Below are 21,207 nucleotides of genomic sequence, written 5' to 3' on the forward strand. Positions count from 1 at the left end.
CTTCAGGCCCCTGAGTCGGACACTGGCAACCAACAAAACACACTAGTATGTTATTGTCACTTATTAGGAACACAATTAGCAGTGAAACAATGGCCAAACCCCTGTACCTTCCACAAGGTGAGCTGTGTATTTCCAACAGCCCCTTACTCAAGTATTAGCATTTGTCATATTAGCAGTCGGGTTTCGATTTTAGCACAATTTATCGTTGAACACCGGCTGCAGTTTACTTCTGTAATCCACGGAAATGTTGGACAAGGTCACTAGAAACCACATGTCCCTTTATAAGCCAGTTTTGATGTGTGAGTAATTGCTTGCAATTTGGCTGTGACTGACCACTTGACAGGCCGGCAATAACATCCAGTGACACGCGTCAAGGAGACCCTGAGCCGGAAACTGCTGCTTCCAGACTTGCCACCTCAGGAGTATTGTTTATGTGCCACTTGCCATTCCCTGAAAATGCCTCTGCCTTCTCCCGACCTTGAGCCAAGGAGAGAGTGGATTTCCCTTTACTTTTAGTGTACATTATTACGCACTGGCTACTCTGGAGAAATGGGGAAGAATTGTTTTACCCGGCAACAGCAGGAGTCATAAGGTGGCTTTGTGGTACTGGCAACCCTCCAGCTGATGGGAACTACAGTAGCCACTCTTTACTGTTGGGGGTGTTGATCAGAACTGTAGTCATAACAGGACAGAAGCCTGTGGTTAGGGTTGCAAGATTTTCTGGGGGAAAAAAAACAACCTTTCTTACATGTACATTTTTCAGTGGAACCAGAAAAAAATGGTGTAAAATCCAGGGAAATGTATTATGCATAAAAACAACAATGTAAAATGGGGGGAAACTAAAAATCAGGGGATGTAAAATTGAGGCTCCATTTGTTTTCTGTAATAATATAGATATAAAGCATCCTTTTTATATGCCGTCACTATGTTATGGATTGCAAATGTTTCGTTTTCTCGGGCGTCATGAACAAGAAGTGCGCGTCCGTTTATCGGGTTGTGTGCTCACGTCATTTATTTGATTGCTGTCACCTTTAATTGCAGTTCTAGGTATTAACTGTCCCTCGCTGATAAATAATGCACTGCATGATACACAAACGCTGTACCTTGGCCGCTCCTTGCAAGCAAACAGGTTTTCCTTTTCTGCAGCGCTGAGGTGGAGAGAAAAAAAAAAAAGGTTATGCTGCTTGAAATTGACAAACGTCACATTGATACACTGCATTGGCAACAAACACCTATTTTCAGCTTGGAAGGGCCTGTCCCATCATCTCTAGCTCATTCCTGCCTGAGACTGATCCCCCCCCCCCCCCCCCAAGCTGAATGCACACAGATAGCATTAGCCCCAGTGACAAGCAAGGGGGATGGGACGGCACTCAGATCTCTCAAATACTCCATTATTACTTTCATCCGAACATGTGATCTGTTTGGGTTCTGTGGGTTTTTTTTTCCATTGTAGAACCTTCTTTTATGCAGTTGTTCTATTGATGTTATTGAGGTTCCACTGCAATTGCATGCATGTATCCATCACCTGCCACGTCACTGCATCCACCATTGTAGCCAGTTGCCCTTTGTAATTCAGGGGCAGAGGGAAATTGAGTTAGTGCAAGACCCCATCTTATCATCTGTCCAGAAACTGTTATAAAGTTACCCACTGCCCGGCTGCTATGTTGCACCGCTATACAAAATCTGGTTCTTTACTGTTGCATATGCTCCACATTGATTTTATATATTGACTTTTTTTTTTTCATCCCTAGGCGGCAGCTTACGCCTCTGAAGATGGAATTCTGACTGAAGCCATGATTGATGCTCGCGTGGCAGATGCGATACGACAGCACCAGCAAAAGATGGCGTGGTTAAAGGCTGAGGGCAAGGAAGGTGCTAAAGAGATTGGGAAAAACCCACTGCAGCCACTTCTGGAAGGCACCCCAGTTTGATAAAGTACAGATGAACCTCGCAGAAGATTACAGCGGCCATTTATCTGCCTCTGCCCTGCTGTCCCCACACAGCTGCTGGTGATGTAGGATTCACCTCATTGACTCTACAGAGAACTGTGTCCCCCACGCAGAACTCTCTGGGGCAGAGGTTATAGGCAGCAGGGGTGCAGGCTCATACACTCAGGAGACCTCCCTGCATTCTTGCCTTTCTCATTCCCTCTCGAACATTCTTTTTTTTATATATATTCTTTTAGAATAACCATTATTGTTAATATATTATTAAAAGGAGTAATTGTTTTAAAATGAAATGAAGATGCTGCATTAAACCGTCCCTGACTAAAGAGAGAGAAACTCGGCCTGTGTGCTATTTATAAAACACGTTGATGTAATATGTTTATAATACACAAAAGCCATGAATATCCTGTAAATTATATCCTTATAAACGGTGAGTTCTGATGTCATCAGTTATAAACGGAGAGTTCTGATGTCATTTCTGTCACATGACTCACTAAAATTTGTGTATTATAATAAATAAAGTACCCCCAGTTGTAAAATATGAGGATATTAGAAGTTACCTCGGAGTTCCATGACCTGTATAAAAACACTCGGCCGATATGGTCATGAAACTCCTCGGTAACTTATAATATCCCTATATTTTACAAAAGGGGGTACTTTATTCACTATATATAGGAACTAGCCTGCGTCCCTGAATCAGTGCCTAGTAAAACTGAAACTTTGTATTTCCCCTATAAATGCCAACCTTGGCATATCCTTGAAAAAAAGAATAAAGTTCGTAAATGGGCCCCTGAGGCTATAGATGAACTACACCTCCCATCTTAAAGGGGTGGTTCACATTTTCCATTAACTTTTAGTATGTTATAGAATTGCCATTTCTAAGCAATTTTTCAAAAGGCCTTTATTATTTTTTTTATAGTTTTTGAATTATTTGCCGCCGCCTTCGGACTCTATTGAGCTTTCAAATGGGAGGGTCGCTGACCCCCATCTAAAAAACAAATGCTCTATAAGGTTACAAGTACAAGGTACTGCTTTATTACTACAGAGAAAAAGGAAATCATTTTTAAAAATATTGGATAAAAATGGAATCTATGGGAGATGGCCTTTCTGTACTTTGAAGTTTTCTGGCTAACCGGTTTCCAGATAAAGGATCCATACCTGATTTAAAAAAAATCCTATCTTGTTCATTGGACAATGTCTAATAATCATCATTTGATCAATTCAAATGAGGAAATATCATATTTCTTCGTTTAACCTTAAATTCTAAAATAGTTATTGCCAAATGAGCCTGAATTTGAAAGCCAAGAATGGATAGTCGTTTATCATCTTTCAAATTGAATGCAATTGGTGGTTGCACTGGTTCAGTTTAACATTTGAGTCACCTTTTAACTTTAAATTCAAATATGAAGTGGCTAGGGTCACCGTTATGCATACAGCTGTGCACATTTTGTGTAAGAAAATAAAATCCTTTAATTCATGCTTTGTTCTTCAAAATCAATCGCTCAGCAGCCTATCCGAGCTGTAGCTTTCATTAGTCTAGCAGCAGATCAGAGGGAATTGTTGGATGGAATGCCGTGGGTTATCAATCTAGAATGGATTCATGACCATTTTGGGAATTCCTTCATTAGTGCATAACGCAGACAAAACCTTTCACCAGTTCGGGAAGACGTTCGCTGTGGCTGACCTAATACAGTTCAAATAACACCAAATATTTTTTCTTGGTCTGTGGGTTACTGTACTATGGCCAACTTTTTCTGAATCGTACTTTATTTTACATAGCACTGACTTGTTTATGCAGCACTTTAGTGTCTCTGCTTTACAGAGACTGATCATAATTCACATTGGCCCTGGCCCAGGAATGTAAGGCAAAATGAAAAACCATGTAGACAAAAAAAATTATTTTGTGATCTATTGTAACGCTCTTTGTGTTACTTGTGATGTCACCTTCAGATTTTCAGAGTAAGAATGAAAATTGGCAAAATCATTAGAAAAGATGCTTTGCTTTGCTGCTGTAAAATTCTACTGATCTGTTTCTATAATTAAGGGGATTGTTCTGACTAGAACCTGGGGACCACCCTGAATATTTGACTTCCTACAGCCTGGTAAGGTTTTTCCATAATTTACACCCTTAGTGGTTTGAAAGATGACATAACCGAGCAGAACGACCCTGTTGTCAGACAGACCTTCTCCCACTAAAAGCTGCTACTATTTCTGTTTGATGAGCATTCTCACTTACCCTGTCTGGTTTGGGCTTTTTAAAACAGGGGCAACAAATGTCAGTCAATGCAAATAGCTTGTGATGTGTTCCACCCTGTTACCACTTAGTGTTCCAGGCCTTTTGGACTGAACTAATATGGCATTAATTATACATCATTTAAACTCTGTTAGCCAGGTAGGTGAGTTACCTAAACACCTGCAAAGTCTTCCAGATCTGTGTTGTAGAGCTGGGGTCAGAATCACAATATCTAGTGTTTGGTGAAAAACCCCGTTAATGCACAAAATGTCCTTGATAATGAGTGAGTGCAGAAGATCTCTTTTCCTTGTATGAATTTTGGGGTCACACCCACAACTTTTTTTTTTTTTTTCATTCTGCTCTGTTTTTTTTTTGTTTTTTTTATGGAGCTGATGCTTGACTGTCCTTGTACACTGCCTGCCCTGGCCTCTGCCTGGACTCAAAAAATTTAGCTTCATCCCTTGCTACCTTACTTTTGGACGCTTTGCTACTTTTTCTGCCTGTCTGTACCTGCCATGTCTATGCCTGGATTTGCAGTGAGTCCTCAAAAGCCCAGGCCTTGGACTGGCCGCGCGGGTAGTTCACTTGATTCTGGAGCACTAGGTGCTTAGTGCTCTGGTACAGAAAGGATGCACGTGATCCTGTAGGAGGGAGTGGGGCTTTCGGAGGGAAATCTATCCCTGGCCATGTCTAACCTGCCTGATTAAGGGGCATGTTTACCAACATTGGAGATAAATATCTGGAGATGTTGCCCATGGCAACCAAGCAGCAATTGGATTTATAAACCGCAACCTATAAGTTAAAAAAAAAAAAGCAAAGATCTGATTGGCTGCTATGGGCAACATCTCCAGAAATCTCTCCAGATATGTATCTCGAATGTATCCCTTTAACAGCACCTGTCCTGTCTGCATCCCATTCCCTGCTTATTCCAGACGTCCAGCCTTGAGGTCAAAGGGACATCCATTTTTTTTGGCATCAGTCAATGATACCCAACTTGCAGTCCTTACACCTACTTGAATTACATCTACTATTCACTCTTAGATTGGGGCCATGCCTTACTACAGTGTTTAGTTTCCCAACTTTGTGCCCTGGTTTAACTTTTCACATATCTCCCTTTTACCCACAGTAACTGTGTCAAAATTAATTAATTAGAATGTTTTTAATGAAACAAAGTTCTACTTGAGAAACTTTCCAGGTGTTTTACTCTATGTCCTCTGTGCTCGGATAGAATAATTACTACTGTTTTATCCACCTGGAATCCTTTGTCTTCTATATATGCGCCACAGTGGACACCACACTACAGGTCTTGCTCTTTATCTCAGATAAGCTTGATGAAATGCACTGAATCTCATACCTGATAATGTACTGTACAAGATGTATTTCATTTACAAGTAGGACTTTTTGCTTAAGGAACTAAGACACGGCAGGTAACTTACACGAGTGCTTGATGTAAAAATATTCCCTTTGAACCATGTTCCCAGTCTCTCTGGAAGTGCTTAGTAAAGTGATGGTCTATGGGGTGTTGTCTGGTGCTGGTCAGCATATTTTGTATAAACATGAGTATTAGAAAAGGCCCAATACAGGTGCAGGATCGGTTATCTGGAAACCACTTATCCAGAAAGCTCCATAGATTCCTTTTTTTAAAAGCGATTTCCTTTTTTTCTGTAATAATAAAACAGTGCCTTGTACTTGATCCAAACTAAGATATAATTAATCCTTCTTTAATGTTTAAATTATTCTTAAGCAGACAAAATATGGTGATCCAAATTAAATAAAGACCCCTTAAACGGAAAACCCCAGGTCTGGGTAACAGGTCCCATACCTGCACTGTAAATCCACCCAAATCAAGCAGTATCAAATACCAAAACTATTAGGATTACAGTCATGGGCAGGGAATATGTTTTAGACTCCCCAAAAAATATAAGCAATTCGCTTAAAAAGCACATCTGAGTGTTGTGTCTGCTCTCAAGCCAGACTGTTAACCTGTGTCAGTTACTGAACCACCAGATGGTATAGTCAATTTGAATGCTATTCTGAACATTTTTGTATTATTTTTCTTTGTTTAGTGGTGGGTAAGTCAACAGTGTGGATATGAGTATAGATCAGGTATGCATCAGGGCTGTTACTTGTAGCAATACATTTAATACAGCTTTGCCTTCAAATGAGTTAACAGAAACATTAGAGTACTACAAAATCCTGAGACCCTGCAATTGCTTCCTATTCCTTGTGGAATTTTCAGGCAAACGTCTGCCTAGATAATCAATGGCAGTTTCTTCTCATATGTACTCATAGTTATAAATGTAGATTTGGTGAGTGAGAAGAAGAGTTATTGTATGTATTGTTTATCAAAAATAACCTACTCTCATGGAACTGAGAGAAAATAAAATGATGTATATGCAAATTCTCCTGTGAGCCCCCCCCCCCCCGACTTGGATGGGCTCTATTTTCAAGATAGCAACGGTCACTAGTAAATAAAGAGAAAATCAGGGCAGAAAGCCCACATCAAAGACTAAAGTGGGGGCATCACACCAAATATTCAATTATAAAGTAAAATTGTCCACCCCAGTCCAAGGGTGCATGCTATCAACAGATAGCCAGTATATAGTGTGGTTTGCCAAAAAGTATATTAAAAGTAAAAAATCATTTATTAGGACATAAGAAATAGACAAAGCGCATTTAGTGCCTTTTTGAGGCACTTACTCATGAATACATTTTCCATTTTTAATTTACTTCTGTTTTGGAAGTTTTGGGAAATCTCGATTTGCACTTTTTTCTCTTGGTCACTAGTACCCTGGCCTTGATTGGAGAGCCACTATGCTGTCAAGTGATATTTCTGTGCTCTCACACCAGTAACTCCCTATTTACAAGGCTATAAAAACTTTCTTCAGTGTTCCGACTCTTTGTGAGTTCAGAATCCACAAAGCTTTTGTCAAATCAACTTTGTCTTTTACTTCAATTTATCTCTGGTTTCTGAATTTCCATGACAGAACTGACTCATAAAGGGGTATTCGTTCACTACAAACTAACTGTGCTAACACTTTTTATTCAGAAAGACAAAGCTGAAACTGATCAAATACATTTATGGTTCTGGCAGCACTCTCTGTTGTAAAGAGAAAGTCATCTTGTGTTTGTTATAAAAGCCCAGTTAAGAATCTCCTATCTCCTTTAACCACATATGTATTCCTGCAGAAATTTCAGCTGCCTTGTTGCTAGACCAAGCCCCTCATTTCTTAGACTTTTGTAGGAGCCCATAGAACCCCTCCTTCACATATTTATCCACATTCAGACAGCTCTGCAAAATGAAGACAAATCTCTTTATTAACATTGGTATCTGGAAGCCTGGCCTTCAACCATGCACAAGCCTTTCTAGAATGTCATTTCATGCCCCAGTGGCTACTGAACAGCAGATCTTGTTGGTCAGTGTGACAAGGCAAATAAGCCTGCCCCTTAGTCTTTGAAAAATGCATTGTAGTCTTTCTTTTACATAATAATAACAAAATGATAAAAATGATAAATCCATGTTATTCAGTTTCTTCTGTAAAAGTAAATGTGATCCTTCGACTAATGCAATCTCTTTAGCCATTGTATTTCAACACCATGTAAGTTGATTGAGATTTTTGGAAGGCTTCCTTTGCTAGTGATCAATATGGCACTGTTCTTAATGAAGAGTTAGGATTTGCTTTCTAAATTGCAACTTTATTTTAGCATTAACTTTTAAAATAATATAAACATTCAGACACTGTGTGCCGTTTTTGCATTTCTTTTAGTTGTGTCCCATTATTTCCCTCTCCTCCTCTATCTCTCTTTCTCTAACCTGAAGATATTGAACATGATTCTGGTTGCTATGGGACAGACACCAGGTAAATAGAAACAGCATTTTGTTGTTATTGCATTTGTTTGCATTGCAGTATTATTATTACTAAATACAGTTAGTGATACCGTATATAAAGGTAATTAAAGGCAAAATTCTTATTTAATTTGTTAAATTATGATACAGGGGGAATGCATGACCAAACAGGATAGTTTTATAAATATTTGTTACTTTGGCATGTAAAGAGTTTAAGCCCTTGGAGCAGGGCACTCAGGATGTAATTTTCTTATGTAACCTTTATTTATTAAATTATTGAATCATGTTTGTCTAGCAAATGACCAAACACCCACAGCAGGGCTGTAGGTAGTCCCATTGGCTCATGGGTGCCACCAGAAGGAGTCTGGTGGTGCAGAACCCACCAGAGGAACAGCCAGCTTTAGAATGGAGTCCTGTGAAGCCAAATAGCTGGAGAGAAACATTTGAGAGCATGGTTTAGAGAAATGTCTAGCTGTATAAACATAGAAAAGAATTACACTGGCACACAAGAAGTGCAGTTGCAGGGCAAGCCCTTGCAAAAACTTTTTACTGCGGAAGTGCAACTTTTTGGGGCTCCAGCCCTTTGTCAAGCAAAGCATGCTTGACAAAGAGGCAGAGCACTGAAACGTCGCACTTCTGCAGTAAAAGGTTTTAGCAAGTTCTTGCCCTGCAACTGCACTTCTTGTGTGCCAGTGTATTTATTTTCTAAGTGGATTGGGAGGTTGCCATATCCTCCCAACACTGGGCACCAAGCTTATCGATGAAGGCTAAGATGGGTGTGCAAACACTTATCTATTAGCTGTATAAACAACCACCTGTAGGGGACAGTTTTGAAGAAGATGCTTGTAGTTGCACTGAGATCCTGGATCTCAGTGCGGGTCCTGAAGGGTAAGCAGTAAGCGCAATACTCTTTCTAAGAAGTGTGCATTTATTAGATTAAATTAAATAATAATAAATAAAATAAAAATGATAGTTTCCTCTAAAAAGAAAGAATTCCAAAGGTAAAAGGACATTTCATAGATTGATTAGTTTGCACAGCCAAGATAGATTAGCTGCTGAAAGTGTATTATGTTTAAACATTTCTTTTAATTTTGAAGTTAGGTTTATTGGAGACTGTTTCAGTGTTGTTAATAGTAGACAATGGCGTCAGGGAAGGAGTTTGGGGGTGGGAGAAAGCATAGAAGTGCACTGTAGTTGAGAAGAGAGAGTGAGCATCAGGTGTGAGAGAGCTCAGAGAAGCAGGAGAAAATAGGGGTCATCAGGGAAAGAGTGGCTGGGATCAACAATGGAGATACGGCCCAGACATTGAGGAAGAAGTTGGTATGAGAGGAAAAGGCATACTAAGCAGATGTGGCAATTTTTGACAAATTTTCTCCAGCCAGGCCCTGATATCATTGTTTTGATCTAGTATACAGTAGAACTCCCATTTTGAGAGTACTGATCTTCATGCATTGAGCACCTTTTTATGTAGAAGAGCCCAATGGTGTAAAACACCTGCACCTAGACGCTGGCAGTTACAGTTTTACAGTACTTTTTCTTCAGGTTCTTCAAACTGAATCAATGTTTTGAATCCTAATTATCTTTGTAGTTAATACATTTGCATTAGGTTTAAATAACTATTACCACATCTATATAAGAATAAAGTGATACTGATATGTTATAGCTTTTTGCATGAACGTTACCTTTTTATGCTGTTCATACTTTCTAAATCATGACTTATACAAAGCATCTGGTCACCTGCCTATCCAACACCTCTTTCCAAATCCAAACATGGTGAAATGAAGTTGGCCCTACCTTTGCTGTGATAGCAGCCACAACTTACTTTCACTGCTCAAAAGTTCAGTGACAGAAGCCATTGTGCAACTCCTGCCTGTGCTATGCTTGTGTGGGGCTCCATGCCCATAGAACCTCATCTTATTAAGCTCTTGACTAATAGCTTTCGAGGTGAAGTTGCTTCTACAGACAGACAGTCTTGAACTTGTCAGGGAGCATCCCAACAGCAAACTTTTGTTCTTGGTGCCCCTGGATGTTTATGTCTCCTATGACTTTGACTTTGTTTCCATTACACACACCAATAAATTATATTCCACTGCCGATATTTATTACTATTGTGTACTTAATTATATTTACACCATGGCCAGCAATGAAGGTGACTTAAATAAAACAATTTTGCTTATGAGAAAGGGCAGCTGAATACTTTGGCTGTATACATGTAACGTGTCAGACTCAGGTAGACATTCGTTTGCAGCTCTCTTGGTTTACACTGACTGGTTACCCTGGTTACCAGGCAGTAACCAATCAGGGACTTGAGGGGGGCACATGGGTCATATCTGTTGCTTTTGAATCTGAGCTGAATGCTGAGGATCAATTACAAACTCACTGAACAGTTATGTCCCATGTGGCCCCCCTTCAAGTCACTGACTGACGAGTTATAGAGCTGAAAAGCAGGAAGTAGTGTTCTGGCTATTATGTTAGACATCCAGTCGCTCCAGCCTTTATACATTACATTTTTGGCTAACTAACTATATTAGAAACATTTTTTATTTTGCACTATTTACCCAGTTTGTTTTGTCACACTGAACTGCTCATTTAAGGCTTCATTACTCAATTGATTTCAAGAGCTAAGTTTTCATTCATTCATTTTTTACAGTTCATTTTTCTATTAATTTTTTATATTAATTTTCTAAACTAATTTTTTGGGAAATTTTTCTAGAACTTTTTTACTACTTGTTAATTTGTTACAGCGGGTATTCTCAACGTTATCAGTTCATCATGTACAAAGGTAAATTCTTACAAAACCATATATATATATATATATATATATATATATATATATATATATATATATATATATATATATATATATATTAAAATTATATTTATAAAATTCCTATAAATTAGAATATACATAACACTGAATGGCCTCCCTATTTTCCTTACAAAAAGGCTCTCAAATTGAAGTCTATTTAAGTCCTTTTGGTTCTAAAGTTTGCAAAGTATAGATCCATTTACTTTCTCGTTTTAGTGTTTCTTTTATTAGATCACCACCTCTCTATTTCCTATTTGTTTCCTCTACCCCCCAAAGCATTAGGCCTTTTGGGTATTTTTCATGATGTAATTTGAAGTGTTTAGAGACATTATGTGACTCTATTCCCTTCTCTATATTTCTAATGTGTTCTCTAATGCGGTCTAGTCGTTTTCTATTAGTTTTACCAATATATTGTAGGCCACAAGGGCACTGTAAACAATATATTAAGTTTTCTGTACTGCGCTTTATATACTGTGATATCTTAAATTTCTGTTTTGTTACAATTGAGGTGATTTTTTTCTTTTTTTGTCCATATTTACACGCCTTGCAGAATGTACAAGGATAAAAGCCAGCCCAGATTTCTGGCTTTATTTTTGTTTTATTTGTCTCTACATAATTCTTTGTGAGTAACCTTTTTAAATTATCAGCTTTTCTAAAAACTATTGTAGGTTGTAGCGGGATTAAGTTTCCTAAGTCTTCATCCCATTTCACTTCCCAATGTTTGTTTATAATTTTCTAGCTAGGGGATTGTATCCTATGGAGAACACTATGGGGCAGATTTACTAAGCTCGAGTGAATAATTCGAATGCAAAAATATTCGAATTATGAAATATTTTTTTGGTTACTTCAACCATCGAATTGGTCAAATTCGATCGAATCGAATGATTCCAACGATTCGAAGTAAAACTCGTTCAACTATTCAACCATTTGATAATCAAAGTACTTTCTTTTTTAAAAAAAACTTTGACTTCATACTTTGCAAGATTAAAGCTACCAAAGTGCAATGTTAGCCTATGGGGATCTTCCAGAGCACTTTTCTACGTTTTTTTTTGATCGAATAAAAATAATTCGATCGATCGCTTAAAATCGTTCAAACCGTTTGATTTGAAGGATTTTATCGTTCGACCGAACGATTTTTATTCAATCTTTCAATCAAAGCTTTTGCGCTAAAATTCTCTGAATTCGAATTCGAAGGATTTTACTTTGAGGGTTGAATTCGAGGGTTTTTTAACCCTCAAAATTTGACCTTTTGATAAATCTGCCCCTATGTTTACTTTTTGTTCTACAGTTTTTTCTTTTTTTTCTTTAAGAGTTATTTGCTTTCAACTTTTTGGACTTTTTCATAGGATTTCTTTATTATTCTCTCACTATAGCCTCTCTCTTTTTTTTTTTTTTTTTGAAAGAATATTTTATTGATTTTAAAAGGGGAGAAGGGGGGGAAGGGGAAGGGAGTTTCAAATACAACAAGAAATAATAAAATAAAAATATAGTCCAAATATACAACGTAGTCTGCATTGATTTCTCTGTTTTACAACATTTTCAATATCATTTTATGTATACAGTAATTGCCCTTTTTACATATTAAGTGGAATCGCCTGGGATTTGAAGGTGAGGGATCTGTGGTTCGTGCTCTGGGTGTGCCTCTAACCAGGAGGACCAAATTTTCTTAAACTTATGGGGACATCCTCTGCCTTCGTAAGTCAGCTTTATATGAACTAGGCTTTTATTTATAAGGGAGAAGCAGTGCTGTAGTGTAGGGGGATGAGGAGACATCCATTTCATTATCAATGATTTTTTAGCATAGAATAAGACAGTTTTTACACATGTTCTGGATTTAACTCGTGGGCGCAATCCCTCAACTATGCCCAACATACATACCTCTGGAGTGACTGTCCCTGGGAATGCTAGGTGATCACATAGGTGTCCTATTACTTCAGTCCAGAATCGGGAGATTAGGGGACACTCTCAGACCATATGATAGAAAGTTGCACCGGGTTGCTGACATTTGGGGCATTTAGCTTCTGGGGATCTACCAAATTTTTCAAGAGTCATTGGGGGGACATATAGCTGATGAGTAAACTTAAATTGAATGAGTCGGTCCCTGGTCGAAATCAGGAAATCATATAGGCCTTCGGTAGACTCATCCCAGTCATCTGGGTCTAGTGATGGTAATATTGCTTGCCATTTCTGTTGAGCTCTATCAAAGGGGGCCTGGAGGCAGACTATTAGTGACCTGTACAGCCTAGAGACCAGTTTTTTCTTACTCACCAGTTTTTTCTTCTTAATCCCAAAGGGATTCTTCAAACCTCGGGGAGTCATATGTAATTTGCATGGAAGAGAATTGTGCACGAAAGGCATCTCTGAGTTGGAGGTATCTAAACCACTGAATGTTTTGCTGACCTAAGTTCTGCTTAAGCTGGTCCATAGTAGGAAACTTAAAGTCGACCAGGAGGTCAATGAGGAACCTGACTCGTAGTTGGGGCCAGTAGTGGAAATCTTGCAACCGTTGGAGCTGGGGAAGGTAGGTATTCCTACAAAGAGGTAGATGGGGGGACTTAAGGGGTATAGACCTGTGCGAGATTTTACATGCCAATTTCCATGCATGATGTGGGGTAGTAACCGTAGTTGGTAATGGGCCATAGTCCCTTAGATGCCTGTAGGGGACATTGCGGAGCACTTCTAGTGAGCCTAGTAGCATGCCCAATAGCATGCTGTTAGGGTTGTCCTCTTTCCGGTGAAACCAGGAGTGAATATGATAAAGTTGGCCTGCTATATAGTAAAGGAATAGATGTGGGAGCCCCAATCCCCCCGTCAATGGGGGCAGTTAAGGCAACCCAGGACATTCTGGATGGTTTGCATAGGAATGGAATAAGCAGCGAGGTAACCTTCTTGAAGAAAAGGGGCGAAATCTTAACTGGTGAGTTCAGCAGCACATATAAAAGTCCCCATAGTGTCATCCATAATTTGGACCATGTTAACAAAGCTTTTTTGAGATGAACTACAATTGGCTCTAGGTTGTTTGCTGTATATGAGGCTGTATCTTTAGTAATACCCAGGTATTTAAATTGTGGGACTTATTTCAGACCTTTAATTGTATCAGTCTGATTTGGGAGGTGGTCTATTGGCATGATTACCAATTTTCCTCTATTTATAGCTAGTCCAGTAAAGTCCAGGAATTCGTCTAGCACCTGTAGGGTATGGTCTAGAGAGTGATCAGGGTCAGCTAGAAACAAGAGTAGATTGTCAGCGTATAGAGCCAATTTGTCCGCTAGGGCCCCCAACCATAGTCCATGTATTTTTGCTGACTGGCAAATTCTAAGAGCTAGTGGATAGCCTCTCTCTCTCTCTCTGTAAAACAACCACTCATAAAATCTAGTTGTTTAGATAGGACTCCCTCCTCTGTGCAATTTTTCTTTATCCTGCACATTTGTCCAAAAGGGATATTATTTATCCATTGTGGATGGTGGTTACTTGTTGGAATTACATAATTATTGGAGTCTACCTTTTTGAAAAAAGTTTTAAATTTAATGTGTGAATTTTTTACGTAAGTCCAAAAAATGTATCGACTCTTTAGGGTAAGGTCACACTGGGCGTTTGGGGAGATTTAGTCGCCTGGCGACTAATTGCCTTGTCTTTGCAGCGACCAATCTCCCCCAACGCCTTCCCTCACTCTTGCGTTGGCTAAAATTAAAAATCACAGCTGCTAAGCACACGCGGCGATTCATTTTCCGAAGCCGCCCGAAATTTCCTCGTGAGGCAACTTCGGGTGATTTCAGAAAATGAATCGCCGTGTGTGCTTAGCACTGGCGATTTTTCAAGCCGTTCGGGTAGATTGGTCGCCGCAAAGATGAGACGATTAGTCGCCAGGTGACTAAATTTCCCAGAAACGCCCAGTGTGACCTTACCCTTACTGTACAGAGATAATTCCAGATTTAGATAATTTTTATTCAGGTTTTCTACAAATTGTATTAGATTTTGTTCTGTGCCCTTCCAAATTATAATGATATTGTCTATGTAGCGCCGCTATAGAGACAATTCACCTCCCAGTTCTAGTTGGGGAAGCACATAGTGTCTCTCCCAAAATCGCATATGTAAATTTGCATAACTGGGTGTGAATCTAGTCCCCATGGCAGTGCCACACATCTGGTGGTAGAAATTTTGTTCCAGGATAAACAATATCCCCTTTAGAATAAATTCCTTTTGTATATTGGGTACAGTGTCATCTTCAGCTAGAAAGTGTGATATTGCTTTTAACCCCTGGTTGTGGCTAATGGAGGTGTATTACGATTTTACATCCAGTGTTGCCAGAACCATAATTGTTATTAGTTGTGTGGAATCCCTTAGGTATGTGGGAAGTGTCACTACATATTTCTGTAGCATTGTGTCTATATATTGTGACAGATTGCTGGTTAATGAACCTATTCCTGAAATAATGGGTCTACCCGAGGATTTTGCAAATTTTTCTGGATTTTTGGGAGGCAATAAAAAACTGGCAGTCCTGGATTTTGGATTTTTAGGTATCTCCATTCTTCATTTAAAATACCCTTATCTTTCACATTGTTTAACAGGCATCCCAGTTTCTCTTATAACACTTCCGTTGGATTGCTTTTTAAAATTTATAAGTATCCCCATTTTCTAATAAATTCTGGCACATTATGAGGTAGTTTTCCTTGTCCATAAGGACTAAACCTCCTCCCTTATCTGCTGGTTTGATTGTAAGGGATTCGTCTTTTTTTTATTTCCTCTAAAGCCATGCTTTCATTTTTTGTGAGAATTATTTTTCCTTTTTTCTGACCCGATTTTTCATATCTCTCTATTAACTGGGCTAAGTCTTTCTTTACTAGTTCTTTATAGGTCTTAATGTAACTACCCTTCTCTTGTGTGGGAATGTATTCAGATTTAGTCTTTAACATGGCGTGAGTATAGTTGGAGTTTTCTTTCGTAGATTTTGTTTCATAATTCCTTTCAATATGGTTATTTTTGGAAAAAGCTTTTTTTAGCATTAATTTCCTTATACATTTTTCTGTATCTATAAACATTCCAAATGTGTCTATTTTATTTGTGGGTGCAAATGTCAAACCCTTTTCTAGTACTTTAACTTCTACTTGTGTTAGGACTTTTTTGCTTAGATTAAATATTCCTTTCAATGTTAATGGTTTTCCTTTCTTGCGTCTTTCACCCCCTTTCGTACCCCTTGGTGTGAGTTTCTCCATGTCTTTCTCTCTTCCCTTGTGTTCTCTCGTGTTTCTCCTATCTTCCATCTTGTTGCATGTGGGGAACGTGTTCTCAATGGTGCATACTGGTTCTGAGTGTATATTGGTGTTTCCCTTGATTTATTCTGTGTGACTTCTGTTCCTTGTCTTTCCAACTCTCCCTTTTGTTCCTGTGTGTGCCCCTTTGGCCCTCCTCTAAAAAATTCCCCCAGTCATTTTTGTTTTGCTGTCTTTTGTTTTTGTCTTTTTCTTTTAACAAAATTTCTCTCTCCCATAGAGGAAGTACTGTTTTAATGTATGTTTCTAGACAATAACAGTAGATGTAGGCGTGAACAGCGGGGGAATTTTCCGGTGTAAATATATAGTAGCAGTTAGGTGTGGTTGCCATGGAGACGCGTAATAGCTGAAAGATGCCAGGAATTGGCAACCACGGGTGTGACGTGTCCCCATGGCAACAAAGGCCCTTAAGAGGTAGGGGAATATGGACTGCCCAAACGAAGACTCTGGCGAAGTCCCATAGCGACGAAACGTGTAAGGCGAAGGTAGTGACGTCATCTCCAAGCACCCCAGGATTGTTACAGTGGGTGGAAGCAACGCAGGTCGGAGCTTAAACCAAAATACCAGCTTCCATAGTAACACGGAGTTTAGGGGAAAGGGGAGATTTGATGTGCCTTTTTAAAGCTTCTCAAATGTGAGTGAAATAGATGTTTTTTACATATACGTAATATAAGTTTGTATAGTATTATTTGCGCTCTACATCTTCTAACGGCATGTAGAACACCTCATCCTGACTATTCTGATGAATGAATTTTAAAGCTTAAACGCTTGTAAGTACCCAACTTCAAGTAAAACACGTGGTGAATTTAAGAAGTAATCTGACACCCTCTAGTGAGTTTTTGGGAGAGTGTGGAACTGCAACAACCAATAACCCACTACATTTAGATCTACATATTGCATTCTTGTCTCTCCTAGCTTTCTAGCGCTGACTCATACACACTTTGATGTTGTGAATTTCTACCTGAGGAGAAATGGGAACTACTGAGTCAGAACAAAAGGGGAACCATTATCTAATTACTCTTTTAAAAATCCTGCAGGGGACATGAGGAATCCTTTCCCTGTTTGCCTGCCTATGACATCATCCAGCCCAGTTGCATGCTGGATATCGATCCGATTGGCTGGGAACCCCAATGCATCCTTGGGAGAAAGGGTGTGCCTGACTTTGGAACCAAATGCACGGGGTCTCCCAGAGAGAGAGCTGAGAGAGGCAGCGTGAGTAGCTGTAAGATCGTAAGGTACAGAGAAGCTGTTGAATCTGGGGAGATTGAGCCCAGCCTGTCCCCTGCCAAGTGGCTAGAAACTCAGAAGGAGAAAGGTGCCACTAGTGAGATTGATTCTGCTGCAGAGCTGCATGTGATCTTCAGTGTGAATTCCTCTGAGAGCACCCCGGTGAGTGAGCCACCCAAGGGAGGATCTTGGCATGGATACAAGTGTGGGGACCCACAGTGAAGACAGGTCTTAACCATTTACCTGCTACAAGGGAGCTCCTGCCAACTTCAAAAGGGAGAGGTACTTTTGGGGAATAAGGTAGCGGTACCTGGGGAATAAAAGCTCTGGGGAAGGGACAATCATTTGAACTGTGTGGTTATTAACCCCTTCCGGAAAATTGGGACTGTGATATTTACCAAGGACTGTGTAAAAGCAACAGTAAAGCACCTAATAGTGGATTCGGTAGTGCCCCACGTGTCCCCAGTGTAGGAGTGAAGTGTGTATTAGTTGCCCCAGTGTTAAACTGTTTATATAAAGTTTATATTTGTTCATTTGCAAACTGTGTGTTTTATTATTCCTAGTGGAACCCCTCTGAGGTGTTTTCCTCAGTATTCACTAGGTGGAGGCACTGCGCTGTAAATCCCTGTTCCCAGTACTTTTCATATGCAAAAGGGACTCAGGGCCCTGGATTGCCAAGGGTAAATTGCTATTTAAAGAGATAGTAAACAAATTAGTGTTATAATCCCATAGAAATGAATAGAGAGTGGGGGGGATTTCACTCTAGAGGACTGTGGCGATCTCTTACTTCACTCTTTGATAAATATACCTCTAAGACTGAAGGAAACTAAATTTGAATAATAAATGTAGTGTAAGTAAATTTTATTCTGCTCAACTAACATGATAAAAAATAATTTGGAATTATTTCTTAGGTTGACAGGTCCTCTTTAATATGCCAGTTAAATTGATATAAGTATTCAACCTGGTTGGTTAAGTTTTTAAGGATTTGGTTGAAGTAAAGCCACATGAAAGCAGTTTACAGGGGAGTCCAAGGATGCTTCAGTAGGTGATAATCAAATAATTATGTGTTGTGTCACTGGAAGAGATGCATGCATCTAGCAAATAACAATAATAAAGCCATTGATGTGAGGCCAAGTCCATGGGGTTATTGTGATCATTGAAAGTACATGTTATGTCTCAACAAGGTCCTCCTGGTCTAATTATTGCATGACAAGCAGTCCCATTGACCATCTCTACAGTATGCTACTTATCACAGAAGCAAGTGTAATAGATATTGCAGAGACAGTTGTGCAGTCACAATGATTTCTGGAACCCATTAGTTGAGACATATAGTTAAAGTGGAACAGTTATGATGGAAATTAACAAAACCATTTACTTTAGTTCTTTACCTTTAGAGTTGTACATGTGTAGTTACAGATCATTTAGAGTTGTACTTGTGTGGTTACAGATTTGTAACATTATTTTGTACTATACAGGCCAAACGGGGTTAATGTACAGCTAATGCTTAGAGGATGGGTTACATGTGACTCTAACACTTAAGGCAGGGCCTTCGCTAAGCGGAAGAATAAAGGTGTGGTGTAGTTTAACTACAACTCCCACAGGCTACTGTGCAATACAAATAGAAAGAATGGACACCAGGAGGTTCTTGCAGATAAACCTAAGAGTAACAGCTTATTTGTCCAAGACAAATGGCCAACAGGGTTACTTACAATAAGGAGGCTCATGCAGTATAAAATACCAGCAGACTAGAACAGGCAGATGAGACACCTGAGAATGTGGCTCCAATGAGGATGTAGTCAAGTAGTAAGGCAGACCTCCAGGCAGATATACCTTGAAGTGGTCTGGATCCCACCCAGTGGAGTGGTCATGGAGAAGAAGCTAAGCCTGACACCATATCCACTGTGGTCCCTTCAATAAAGGCAATCTAGGAGCCTTGGGAAGCTACTCCCTGGTACAGATCCTTGATGGAGCACAAGGCTGCTCTTTCTCTCTCTCCCCTCACTATCTTACTCTCCTAGAGAGTACTATAACAGTCTAATCCTGTCTCTAGCTAACCTCGTTTACGGGGTCCCTGCTCCCCGACTTAATTTGGCCATAGATGCAAAGAACATCCAGTAGGTAAGGACACCAACAGCCAAAGAGGAAGATCCACCCCTTTCCATAAACTATATTAAAGTGTGACAGGAAGTAGTCATTACACCTCTTGGCCGAAAACTGGGATAGGTGAAAGTAAACTAGATACATGGGCTTTTGCCCAGCAACTAGGGAAAAGGAGGAAGGGTAGGGATTTAAAGTCATAGGGACATTAACCCGATGGGTCCCTACAGATTCTTTAGAGTTGTACCTGTGTAGTTACAGATTCTTTAGAGTTGTACCTGTGTAGTTACAGATACTTTAGAGTTGTACCTGTGTAGTTACAGATTCTTTAGATTTGTGCCTGTGTAGTTACAGATTCTCTAGAGATTCTGAAGGAGGGCACTAACAACTACAGTTAAAGTGCATGATGCTCTTCTATGAGGGCATTTCCCCATGTATCCTAATTTTCCTCAGGTTACATGCATACAGCCCTATTTTATAGCTGAAAACCTCTAACTTGCAAAGATGTATCCAGGGCCACAGCATAACAACATAGGAACAGGATCCTAAACACAGAATCAGATACAGTATATTTTACCAATTAATAAAACAAGATCCTGCTTCTAAAGCAGTTTTGGAAATATAAAGAACATCCTGCCCTCAAAACACAAAGCAAAAATAGAAAGGATAACAGTATGATACATAGTTATTAGGGAAATGAGGATGTTTCTCATTCTAAAAATAATGTTTCTTTGCAGCCACTCTAATGAATTGCTAGTCCTCCCCCTCCATACACAGATGATATGAAAGTACCAAACTATAGGAAATTCTAAAGTCTGGCATCCTAACAGTCCCTTTCAGGATTGACTCAGAATTGTCCTTTAGGAGTTGTCTCAACTGAGACTGAGCTATTGGGCTTTTGGGTTGGAGCAGGGAATTATAGTATCGGTATGGGATCTGTTATCTGGAAAGCTGTTTTCCAGAAAGCTCCATTGCATTTTAATAAAATAATTCATTTTTTAAAACATTATTTCCTTTTTCTGTACTGTACTCTGTACTAATAAAACAGAGCCTTAAATAATCAAAGCTATAAATAATCTTTATTGGAAGTCAAACAATCCTGTTGGGTTTATTTCATGTTTTAAATGTGTAAGGTTTACGGTACTAAGTCCCTATAACTTCAAATCCCTACACTTTCTTATCTCTCTAGTTGCTGGGCAGGTGCCCATGTATCTAGTTTCTTTATATATTCATGTTATTGGCCTACTGGCCTATGGCCACTTACTGCCACCCTTTTCATAATGTCTGGTTAGGGGTGGATCTCTTTGGCCTTTGGTTGCTGACCCATCTGTTCCATTGACCCTGGGATCAACATGGCCTGCACCTCTAGTAATAGTTATTGATGGGAGGGATCTCTTGAATGAGGCCAGCCAGAGCCAGGTTCACTGGCTTTCTAGGAATGTGAGATAGAGAGGTTACAAAGAACAAGCAGCCTGTGCTCCAATAAGGATTGTAGTAGCTCTCTCCTAGGCTTTGAGTCTACCTAAAGTGAAGGGGCTGCAGTTGGATAGGGAATCAGGCTTAGATTTATTCTCCCTGATCATTCCTCTGTATGGGATCCGGACTACAACAGGACATTCCAACCTAGAACTGCACTTCCCTCACTGCATCTGCGTGGTGTCACAGTGTATTGCATCTTCCTAACTGTCTCTTTAACATCTGGTAATACCTTACCACTGTGGATCTGTGAGTATAACCCTGTGGATCACTTCTTTTGTCCACATCTTGGACAAATAAAC

General features: G+C 39.5%; 1 protein-coding gene across 1 annotated transcript in view; it reads left to right on the plus strand.

Moving 5' to 3' along the window:
- The window catches only part of atad3a.S (ATPase family, AAA domain containing 3A S homeolog), a gene marked incomplete at its 5' end in the record, with an annotated part of 37,661 nt that extends 35,389 nt beyond the window's left edge, over nucleotides 1–2,272 (plus strand). The window contains 1 exon segment of the mRNA NM_001095861.1: nucleotides 1,752–2,272. Coding sequence (NP_001089330.1) covers nucleotides 1,752–1,931 — 180 coding nt within the window. The 3' untranslated portion in view covers nucleotides 1,932–2,272.
- Nucleotides 2,273–21,207: the final 18,935 nt, after the last annotated feature.

The sequence above is a fragment of the Xenopus laevis genome, chromosome 7S (genome assembly GCF_017654675.1).
Source record: "Xenopus laevis strain J_2021 chromosome 7S, Xenopus_laevis_v10.1, whole genome shotgun sequence".
Taxonomy (NCBI): Eukaryota; Metazoa; Chordata; class Amphibia; order Anura; family Pipidae; genus Xenopus; species Xenopus laevis.